This window comes from Panthera tigris, chromosome A2 (assembly GCF_018350195.1).
Source record: "Panthera tigris isolate Pti1 chromosome A2, P.tigris_Pti1_mat1.1, whole genome shotgun sequence".
NCBI classification, from domain to species: Eukaryota; Metazoa; Chordata; class Mammalia; order Carnivora; family Felidae; genus Panthera; species Panthera tigris.
Genome location: NC_056661.1, coordinates 107238432 through 107251173, shown reverse-complemented (window position 1 = coordinate 107251173; position 12742 = coordinate 107238432). Strand labels below are relative to the sequence as shown.

Here is a 12742-nt window from a genome sequence, read left to right as displayed (position 1 = left end):
AGCTCGGAGCCTGGAGCCTGCTTCAGAATTTTTGTCTCCCTCTCTCTCTCTGTCCCTCCCTCACTTGCACTCTATCTCTCTCTCTGTCTCTGAAAAATAAGTAAACATTGAAAACAATTAAAAAATAAATTTATCCATTTTGATTTTTAAATAGAAACTCTTAAATTCACCAAGAGATTTCAGGGTATATGCATGAGTGAGTACTTCCTGGGCAGAAATGAGGCTAGCCCCGGTGTATATTAAAAGATGCAACTTATAGCAAGGCATCACAAGATTTTTCTGCTGCCATAAAAAACAGAAACTCGTATAGATATATTGACAAAGAGAAATGCCAAGTGTTGAAATCCTTTTCAGACTGAAATTAGAGTTGGAAATAGCTTCATTCCTGACACAAATTAATTTTGAAAGGTGTATTTGCTTGTTTCCCACACATGTTTTTCTTTGCTAAAAACATGCTGTGCAACTAGGAAAAAAAGGTTGCTTATTTGCAAGATTCTGTAGTGCCATTCTCGTCTCAGGGATGTTTAAAAGCATATGAAGACATTAACATCCAACAGCAATATTTTTTTTCCAGATTCACTGTAGCCAATAATCACATAGAAAAGTTGTGGCTGACTTGTAATTGGGGGCCCTGCTGTGGTCCCACAACCTTTTCTGTTTATGCATATACCAGAGTAGATAAATACTTACTTGTTTTATGTGTGCAAGTTCTGTATAAATAACTTTGGGAGTCAAAAAAGCAATTTGATGGCCACCACAAAGGTGTAAAAGGCACATTCCTTTCTTGCTGAAACTTGAAATGCATACATTTAAATATATAGTGTTTAGTTTAGTGATATGACCCACAGACTTCTCTGTTGATTTTGGTTTAGTAATGCTTGGGAAATCAATTCCTTAGCTGCCAGGGTCCAGTTCATGGGGTGATATCATGAATACACGTTTGAAATGAAAATATGGACACACTAGCATGTTTCCAAAGTAAAACTGTAAAAGCAATGCTATCCTTTCAAATAATAGACACACTCAAAAGAATTTGAATATTTAACAGTCTTATAATAGAATGTGTAATAAAGTTACTGCATATAGGTTTTAACAGATTATTTGATGATATATTTCAAGTTAATGAGGCATCTGAGAATATCCAATATAAATTTGGAAACAGATTTTTATAGTTTTGAATTCCCCTGTATGCTGTATTCTGTAAAATATTATGGGGACTACAGTTTTGTAACTAAAGTTTTCATGTTGACATATTTTAAGAGACTCTTTGAATAAAGTCGATATATTTAATTGTACTCTTGTATTACAGTGTCACTTGCACAAATTAGATCTAGCTTAGGTCTTACATGAAATCTCTCCGGTCAGTATCCAGTGTCTAATTTCTTCTTCCAGTGCAGTCCACTGAGATTTAATTTAATTTCCTAAAGTTTTTAGGTGGTAACTGAAGTAATGTGAAAAAAAGAAATGTGAGCCAAAATGAGCATCAGTTATAACTGAAAGCTATGAAATAATGTAATATGTGTGTATTAAAGGAAGGATATTTTAAAAAACTACCTGTCTGATGAACATAAGCTTCAGGAACTTAGAAAAGTGCTCATTGTGAGTTCCAATGAAAAATATAATTTTTGTACACTAAATTAAATTATAATTAAGTGAGAAATCACACATTAAAAACATAATTTACATTAAATAATGCAATATTAACTATGAAATTGAACATATCTTCATGTTATTAGTATTGTCCCAAAATTTGATCACTATCAGGTAGCTCCTTTAATACTAATAATAAATCCAATCATAAGCTTCTTATAATTTGAATTAAGATTCTAGTTTTATTTATGAAAAATGCGTAAAAATTAGACATTTTAACTCAACTTTGGAAACTCAAAGTCTAAATACACAATTCTGAGGAGTCATATTTTCTTAATAAAATAAATCCTCATGAAAAGAAAAATTGTCTTTCTGAGACTATCCTTTAACATTTCCTGTTTTCTTTTGTGTTTTGGGGAATAACTGAAAGAAATATAGCTTATATTTCCATTTATTTCTTAGTGAAAAAAATAATAAGAGTTTTCTATCACAAGTATAGCAAAAGTTGGTGTACAGATTTCAGTGAGATCTTGAAGCAAACACTGATAATTTAGAGTAGTTTCAATGATCCCCCAAATAGTTTTACTGAACAACTAAGAAAGATATCGTGTCAAAATAGATCTCTTCCAGCAACTGTTGTGTGACCTTTCATTCTGAGGTTGTTCACCCTGGGATTAATGATTAACCAATATTCAGTCAAGACCCTTCTGTCTTCTCTACCCAGTGCCCAGTGAGGTTATCCAGCCTGGCCATGAACTATTGCCAGTCCTTAGTAAGCTGTAATATTACAAGCCCTACTAATCCTTCTCTCACCTCCATGGTTTTCTCCCATGCATGGTCTGGTATACTGGACTCGACTAGCACTTTCTGTGGATTTCTACAGCTTCTGGAAGGTGGAGCCCACAGTCACAGATTGGGTGAGGCAGACTAGCAGTTGTGCCAGCAAACCCAGTCTGCTGCCTTCACATCACAAGTCACAAAGGTTTAAGTATTAGGCGATTCTGACCTCATTATAACAACGTTTAGGAAGAGAAGCATTTTGAATCAAAATAATTACTTTAGTGGTTCTTCTCAGACACCTTTTAGACAAACTCCTAAAAGCGTACTACCTTGTTAGAATCACAAAATCCAGACATCTTCATTTTGAATACTTTGAAAAAAAATCATAGAAAATATTATCAAAGCATTTTTGACGAAACAACAGTTTTAAAAAAGAGTTTGTTTACATAGAGGCATAGGAGTATTTTATGACACAGCGTATGGAGCTGATACCTCCCTCTGTGAGATTTGTCAGGTGGGGAAGTATGAAAGGTAGTTATGTTGATCAACAGTGTTTTTCCATGTAATGTTAACAGGGTGATATCCCCAGTCAAGAAGCAAAAAGCTTTCTTTTTTATATTTGTGAGCAGAGGAAGGATTCCCACAGCTCATTGATTATGCAGTTTGAATCAAACATGTAATTCTACTAGAATTCCTATGTAATTAATGCTGCTTCTGAGGTGTTTTCTTGTTTTTGTTTTGTTTTGTTTTTTCCTTAAAAGTAAGTTGCACAGAAGTAGAGTTTTTCAGGCATACAGATTTGTACAGTGATTGCTGCACTAGGAAACTTCAATGGAAATAAGGGCAACTGAACTGCTGACTTGAAAGATAACTTTTAAAAAGGAAAAATAATTCCTTGCTTGATAAAACTTTCATAGTTATGGTCTTCTTCGTATGTTTTTGTGTTTGTGTGTGTGATAAAAACTTATAATGCGTTCAAAGGTTAATTTAGAATAATTCCATCTTAGCATTTTAGGACAGCAATATTTTACATAAAAGATTTACCAGTAGTGGAATGTATGAAATGAGATTTAACCCAATGAAAAATAAAGTTTTATTTGTTATAAAAAACTAACAGTCTTTAAGTCATTTCACATATTGTTTAAAACACAGGAGTCTAACTGTTTATGGTCAAAACCTATCCATCCTATTTTATGTGGTTTTTTTTTTTTCCCTTTTTGCTCTAGTATAGCTGGCCTATGATCATATAATCAGGGATTAAAGCAGTATGTTTTCTAGGGTAGAGATTTTGTCCATCTTGATCACTTTCTTAAACTCATACCTACTATGATGGCTAGCACACGTGCAATAAACATTTATGAAATGAATATGTAGAAATTAGATATAACTAATTGATTATATGCCTTAATTAGCTTATCAAATGATGCTCTATGGAAAACCTTAGAAGTTAAATAAAGAAGTGGACTCTTGTCTTTAGGACAATTCTGTTCTTTAAGGAATGAAATAAATACTAAAGGATTTAATATTTAACGTATTTAACACTTCGAAACACTTAATATATGATATTAAATTATTAATGTTAATTTATGAAATACCAAATTTTAACTCATTTAATATAATTTAATTTTAAGAAACTAAAACACTGATAGGAAATTATATATTTAATGTTATAAAGTGTTAAAGTATTGACTAAACCAATTGATAATTTAAGAAATTATTAATATCAAAGGCATGGACATTAAAACAAAAATATAATAAAATTTTCATTCATTTGGTCAGTCATTCAAGAAAAATATTTGAGTACTGACTATGTGCCAGGAAATGTTCTAGATGCTTGAGATACAACAGTGAATAACAAAACATAACCTCTAATGGAGCTTATATTCTAGTGGGGTGGGACAGACAACAAAAACAAAAGAATGGACAAACCTACAATTGTATAGAAATGATAAGTGTATAAATGAATAATTGTACAAAAGTGTTGTATGGGGAACAATATAACGAATAAAGTTATAGATGATTATGACAAAGTGCTATTTTATATATGACAGACAAGGATGTCCATTTGAATAGTACCTCAGTGAAATGAAGGAATGAATCCTAAGGATCCCTGGGGGAAGTTGTTCCAATAGAAGCAACAGTAAATAAAACAGACTTGAGTGGGGAGGATGCTTGCCATGTTGAAAGAAGAACAAAATTTGTGATATGAAAGGCAGAGAGATTACTAGGGGACAATGTGGTAAGGGGATATGTTATATATGGGCCAGAGTAAGGACTTTTGAGTTTTATTCTAAGTAGAAATTGAAGCTCTTGGAGCATTTAGAACATATCCCTTAAACAGCCATTAATCTACTTAAACAGACCTAGTTACTTCTACCACCCTGAAAATAATTTCCTGGCACTTTTGCTGCATTGTCCCAAAGCAGTCATTGCTGAATTCCACATATCCAAATAGCACTCTATAGCTCTCCACTAAAACATTCTGGTGTCCACTGAGCTTTCCCTCTTATATCTGATACCTACCTAGTCCCAATACTCCAAAACAAATCGATATTTTTTATTCATATTTTTGATTACTCATCAATACTCGTCTAGGAAACTATTGCTTTGGAAGCTTTTAAATCCCTTTCAATTCCGGGTACCATCCAAGCATACGATACTAAATAGAGAGGTGTTGTAAGTTGGCTGTGAGGTCAGGCTTGATGTATAAGGCAGTGTGGAGAGGGGGTATTGGACGTGAACAGTGTTTGTGATTGATGGCTTTTGCTTACTGTTTAAAACTGTGGACAGATGCAGTTTTTGTAGGTATATATATTAGTTAATAAATGAGTTGAAATTACCTCTAGGTATTTCATGAAAAAGCAGAGAAAGAGTGTTTGCATGTTTTGATAACTCTATTAGCCACTTTGCTGTGTCACACTTCTGGTGTTCTCATTAAGATGCAACATAAACACCATCAGTGAGTAGGGGAATCATTCAAGGGGTGCGCATCCGACTTGTTGCTTTTACATATCCACTCTCACATGAAAACAGTATTCATCTGACCCTAAATCTTAGCTCTGCAACCTCTCTGCCCCTGACTGTTTAGGTTTGTTGCTCATATTTATTCCACCATTGTCATACTTTGAGGTCAGGGAAATGTATTTTGAATTTCAGAGGTGTCATTTATTTCTATGTGATGATGGAAAAGTTACCTTATTCTTATATGAAGCAGATATAATGATACCTTATCTGTAAGGTTGTTGGGACTAAAGAAAAGAATTGAAATATATGAAACATATAACATAGAAGCTATAAAATAGTAGATGCTCAATAAACATTATTATTAAATTTTGACATGTAAACAAAATGCATAATTCATTTATAATTATGATTAAAATGTTTTATTACAATAATTGAAAAGATAACCCTTGGCATGTACATAGGAAATCTGTAGATTTCATCAAATATGAATATATATTTGTGCAATATGTTTCATTTATGTGTTGGCACGCATAAACACGTTCTGCTTTAAATATTTTCTGTATTAAAAACAGTGTTGGGTTTGAAACCACAAAGAATTTGTGATAATAAAAATAACTATTGGACTGTGCTATTTATTCATAAAAATGTAAGTGATTTCTCCATATGTGGGGCACAGGTGTTTCAAAGAATTATGACAGTCATACCTTTAAAGGAGAATTTTTAGAAAGAATATTTTAAACAAAATAGTTCTGTGGAAGTGTCCACTTGATTCTCCCAAGCGTTCAGCAAGATAATTAAATGACATTAAGGAAACCAAAATGTCTGCTGCATAATTAGCCTTTTTGAAAAATGCCAGTGACAAATGGTGTAATATAAAATAAAATTTGAGGCTGGTTTTCTTGACAGCTTTAAGTTCTAATGTTCTTTTTGATAACTCTCCTAAAGAATCTTTGGTCTCTGTATTTTCTTGACAGGCACTATCACAAGTTACCCTCCTTCTGAGGGTTTGCTTCATTATTCTGACATTGACCTCCATTGGATTTCTGCTGGATCAAAGGTAAGAAGTGAGATTCTTTCCTTTTGTGTAGTTTATAATGCTGTCTTAAAAATATATGTGAAACTTCAATATTTATCAAACATTTGTTATTAAAAAATAAAGTTGAAACTATAATTTCACAGTATGTTGTTAAACAGTGTAGTTTATCCAATTTTTAAAATCAAGAATGCATTTACAATCTAAGCCTTTTAAATGAGATTTAGGTTTTTTAAGGTTATTAAAGAAAACTTATAAGTGTAATGAGTAATTTGGCAAAACATAGACCATAACTCTGAGTAATTAATAAAATATGAAACATATTGGGTACTTTTCCTTTGCCATTGAACAGTTCACATATATGCCAGAATGTGTGTGCTATGTACTTAAAGTGTATGTCCTTTCCCTCACACAGCATATTTAAAGAATCTTGCTTTAAATACTACCCTAGTGAGAAAATGCATTCACTTGCACAATTTTAAAATGCATTTATGGTAAGAAGTATGTAGAAAAATACCTATTCATTATTACTTAGAATTTATCAAATATTAATACTAACACTAATACCTATTTTTATGCACTTAATATGTGCCATGGAATATGTTATTAATTCTTACAACAATGCCCTGAGATAAGAATTACTATAAAGCCCATTTTATAGGCTAAGAAAGTCAGACAGACAGATAGTAAGAGATAGAACACAGTAGAAACCCAAGCAATGTGACTCCCAAATTCACGTATTCTACAGTTTACATATACTGTAATTTGGTGAAAAACTGCAAAACAAAACAAAACAAAACAAACTCAGTCATTCTTGAGATCTTATCTTTGTTGTAGTGTAATTGTTTAAGTAGGTAACCAATACCATTACTTTCAGGAAATTGTAAAAATAAAAGTCCAGGAAACACATGCTTAATTTATATTAAATATTATGTTACTTTCCCAAGGAATGCTTAATTGGTGTTCTGGAATAACAGCAGATTCTGGAGTTTTATCAATCACCAAATCATCAAGATCAAAATGAACATACTGGTTAATGGGATGGTTTAGAACATGCACATATAAACACTTGTGTTTATAATTTATTTTTGGGGGGCTCTCTATCCCTACTTTTCTAGACTAGAAGTAAAGTACCTACAGAGCCATGAACTAATAAAATGGAAAAATAGGTCACAGTTCCCTCTGAAATAATTAACCCAGATCCGAAGAATCAGGATCTCACATTTTAAAGATTATAATTCTATTGGTTGCATATACTTATGAGAGGTAGCAATAAGCTAATACCAATAGTATAGTTTCTTGTTTTGTTTTGTTTTGTTTTGTTTTGTTTTGTTTTGTTTTGTTTTGTTTTGTTTTAGAGAGAGTATGTGTTGGGGAGAGGGACACAGGGAGAGAGAGAAAATCTTAAGCAGGATCCATACTCAGTCTGGAGCCTGATATGGGGCTTGATCCCATGACCCTGGGATCATGACCTGTGCTGAAACCAAGAGTCAAACACTTAACCAGCTGAGCCACACAAGCACTCCAAGAAAAGAGACTTTAAATCAAGACTGTAACAGGAAACAAGGAAGGGCAGCATATAATAATAAAGGAGACAATAAAGAGGACAATTGAACAATAAGATGTAACAAATGTAAATATTTATGGACCCAACAGGAGAACATTCAAATACATAAAACAAGGGTGCCTGGGTGATTCAGTTGTTTAAGCATCTGACTTTTGACTTTGGCTCAGTCATGATCTTACAGTTCATGGGGTTGAGCCCCGCATTGGATCCTGTGCAGACAATGCAGAGCCTGCTTGGGATTCTTTCTCTTTCCCTCTCTCTCTCCCCTCCTCCACTCATGCTCTCTCTCTCTCTCTCTCTCTCTCTCTCTCTCTCAAAATAAATAAGCTTTTTAAAAAATTACAAAAAATAGTTAATAAAGGAATTAGTTGCTAATAATACAATAATAGTAGGGAATGTTAATACCCCATTTACATCAATAGATCATATAAATGGAAAATCAACAAGGAAACAATGGCTTTGAATGACACACTGGGACAGATAGATTTTACAAATGTATTCAGAACATTCCATCTTAAAAGAACAGAATACAGGGGCGCCTGGGTGGCGCAGTCGGTTAAGCGTCCGACTTCAGCCAGGTCACAATCTCGCAGTCTGTGAGTTTGAGCCCCGCGTCAGGCTCTGGGCTGATGGCTCGGAGCCTGGAGCCTGTTTCCGATTCTGTGTCTCCCTCTCTCTCTGCCCCTCCCCCATTCATGCTCTGTCTCTGTCCCAAAAATAAATAAAAAACGTTGAAAAAAAAAAAAAGAACAGAATACACATCCTTTTCAAGTGCGCATGGAGCACTTTCCGGAATAGATCATATATTAGGCTACAAAACAAGCAACAATAAATTGAAAAAAATTGAACTCATACTATGTACCCATTCTGACCACAATGGTATGGAACTAGAAGTCAACCACAAGAAAAAATCTGCAAAAAACACAAATACATGGAGGTGAAATAATATGCTATAAACAATGAATAGGTAAAGAAATAAAAGAAGAAATCAAAAAGTGCATAGATGGCACAAAAACAGACACTCAGATCATTGGAACAGAATAGAGAACCCAGAAATGGACCCACAAATGTATGGCCAACTAATCTTTGACAAAGAAAGAATGAATATCCAATGGAATAAAGACAGTCTCTTCAGCAAGTGGTGCTGGGAAAACTTGACAGTGACATGCAGAAGAATGAACCTAGACCACTTTCTTACACCATACACAAAAATAAACTCAAAATGGATGAAAGACCTCAATGTAAGACAGGAAGCCATCAAAATTCTCGAGGAGAAAGCAGGCAAAAACCTCTTTGAACTTGGCCACAGCAACTTCTTACTCAACACATCTCTAGCGGCAAGGGAAACAAAAGCAAAAATGAACTACTGGGACCTCATTAAAATAAAAAGCTTCTGCACAGTGAAGGAAACAATCAGCAAAACTAAAAGGCAATCGACAGAATGGGAAAAGATATTGGCAAACGACATATCAGATTAAGGGTTAGTATCCAAAATCTATAAGGAACATATCAAACTCCACACCCAAAAAACAATCCAGTTGAAGACATGGGCAAACGACATGAATAGACACTTCTCCAAAGAAGACATCCAGATGGCCAACTGACACATGAAAAAATGCTCAACATCACTCATCATCAGGGAAATACAAATCAAAACCACAATGAGATACCACCTCACACATGTCAGAATAGCTAACATTAACAACTCAGGCAAAAGCAGGTGTTGGCGAGGTTGCTGAGAAAGAGAATCTCTATTGCATTGCTGGTGGGAATGTAAGCTGGTGCAGCCACTGTGGAAAACACTATGGAGGTTCCTCAAAAAATTAAAAATAGAATTACCCTACGACCCAGCAATTGCACTGCTAGGTATTTATCCAAGGGATACAGGTATGCTGTTTCAAAGAGACACATGCACCCCAGTGTTTATAGCAGCACTATCAACAATAGCCAAAGTATGGAAAGAGCCCAAGTGTCCAGTGTCCATAGATGGATGAATGGATAAAGAAGATGGGATGGATATATATAGGATATATATATACACACACACACACACACACACACACACACACACACACACACATACACACACACACAATGGAGTATTACTAGGCAATCAAAAAGAATGAAATCTTGCCATTTGCAACTGCGTGGATGGAACGAGAGGTATTGTGCTAAGCGAAATTAGTCAGAGAAAGACAAACACCATATGACTTCACTCATATGAGGACTTTAAGACACAGAACAGATTAACATAAGGGAAGGGAAGCAAAAATAACATAAAAACAGGGAGGGGGACAAAACATAAGAGACTTTTAAATTGGGAGAACAAACAGAGGGTTACTGGAGGGGTTGGGGGAGGGGGGAGGGGCTAAATGGGCAAGGGGCATTAAGGAATCTACTCCTGAAATCATTGTTGCACTATATGCTAACTAACTTGGATGTAAATTTAAAAAATAAAATTAAAAAAATTAAAAAAATAACAAAGGAATGAAAAAAGTAAATGGAAAGAAATAAATATCAAAACTCAATGGTTCAAAACCTTTGGGATGCAGCAAAAGTAGTTCTTAGAGGGAAATTACAGCAATACAGGTTTACCTAAGGAAGCAAGAAAAATCTTAACTAAACAACTTAACCTTGTACCTGAAGGAGTTAGGAAAACAACTATAAACACACCTAAAACCAGCCGAAGGAAGAAAATAATAAAGATTAGGGCTAAAATAAATAATACAGAAACTTAAAATCAATAGAACAGATCATTGAAGCCAGGTGCTGGTTCTTTGAAAAACCAATAAAATTGATAAACCTCTAGCCAGATTTATCAAGAAAAAAGAAAGGACTCAAATAAAATCACAAATGGGAGAGGAGAAATAACAACAATACCACAGAAATACAAACAATTATGAAAGAATATTATGAAAAAGTATATGCCAACAAATTGACCAACCAAAAGGAAGTAAATAAATTCCTAGAAACATATAACTTCCTGAAACTGAATGAGGAAGAAATAGAAAATTTGAACAAACTAATAACCAGCAAAGAAATCAAATCAATAATAAAAAAAATTCCAACAAACAAAAGTTCAGGTCTAAGCTTCCCAGGGAATTCTACCAATCATTTAAAGAACTAATCCCTATTCTTTTCAAACTATTCCAAAAAAAAAAAAAAAAAAAAAAAAAAAGGAAGAGGAAGGAAAGCTTCCAATTCATTCTATGAGGCCAGTAGTATTTTGATAGCAAAACCAGATAAATACTCCACCAAAAAAGAGAACTACAGGCCAATATCTCTGGTGAATAAAGATTCAAAAATATTCAAGAAAATACTGGAAACAGAATCCAACAATACATTAAAAAAATGTTCACCACGATGAACTGAGATTTATTCCTGGATTGCAAGGGTGGTTTAGTATTCACAAATCAATCAACATGACATATCATCTCAGTAAGAGAAAGGATAAGAACATATGATCATTTCAATAAATTCAGAAAAAGCATTTGACAAAGTACAGCATCCATTCATGATAAAAACCCTCACAGGTGCCTGGGTGGCTCAGCTGGTTAAGTGTCTGACTCTTGGTTTCAGCTCAGAGCATGATCTCATGGTTCATGCTGACAGTGCAGAGCTTGCTTGGGATTCTCTCTCTCTCCCTCTCTCTTTGTCCCTCCTGCATACGTTCTCTCTCTCACTCAAAATAAAGAAATAGACTTTAAAAAAAGTGTCGTAAAGTGATAAAAATAGAGGGAACATACCTCAACATCATTAAGGCAACCTACAAAAGACCTGCAGCTCATATAATCTTCAATGGGGAAAAACTAGGAGCTTTCCTTCTAAGGTCGGAAACAAGACAAGGATGTTCACCCTCACCACTTGTATTCAATATAGTACTGGAAGTCCATAGCAATCAGACACAAAAAGGTATAAAATGCACCCACATTAGTAACGAAGAAGTAAAACTTCCAGTATTTGCAGATGACCTAATACTCCATATAGAAAACCTGAAAGACTCCAACAAAAAACTGCTAGAACTGATAAATTCAGTAAAGTCACAGAATACAAAATCTATGTATAGAAATCTGTTGCATTTTTATACACCAATAATGAAGCAGCAGAGAGAGAAATTAAGAAAACATTCCCGTTTATAATTACAGCAACAATAATAAGGTACCTAGTAATAAACCTAATCGAAGAGGTGACACAGACCTGTATTCTGAAAACTGTATGCTGATGAAATAAATTGAAAATGACACAAAGAAATGGAAAGATATTTTAGGTTCATGCTTTGGAAGAACAAATATTATTAAAATGTCTATATTACCTAAAGCAATCTACACATTCATTGCAATCCCTATAAAAATACCAGTAACTCTTTTTTTATAGAACTAGAACAAACAATTCTAAAATTTATATGGAACCACAAAAGGCCTTGAGTAACCAAAGCAATTTTGAAAAACAAAGCTAGAGGCATCACAGCTCTGGACTTCAAGTTATATTACAAAGCTGTAGTGATCAAAGCAGTATGGTACTGGCACAAAAATAGACACATAGATCAATAGAACAGAATAGGAAACCCAAAAATAAACCTATAATTATATGGTCAATTGATCTTCAACAAAGCAGGAAAGAATATTCATTGGGAAAAACTCATCTGTTCTATAGATGGTGTTGGAAAAACTGGTCAGCCGCATGCAAAAGAATGAAACATACACCATACACCAAATAAATTCAAAATGGATTAAAGCAATCTATCAATTGATGAATGGGTAAAGAAGATATGATATGTATTACATATATGTAATGACATATATTATATA

At 33.9% G+C, this 12742-nt stretch overlaps 1 protein-coding gene across 1 annotated transcript in view; it reads left to right on the top strand.

Moving 5' to 3' along the window:
- AGMO (alkylglycerol monooxygenase) overlaps positions 1 to 12742 on the top strand; it is a 192058-nt gene that overhangs the window by 167096 nt on the left and 12220 nt on the right. The window contains exon 11 of the mRNA XM_042977212.1: positions 6309 to 6391. Coding sequence (XP_042833146.1) covers positions 6309 to 6391 — 83 coding nt within the window. The remainder of the gene's footprint in view (positions 1 to 6308; positions 6392 to 12742) is intronic.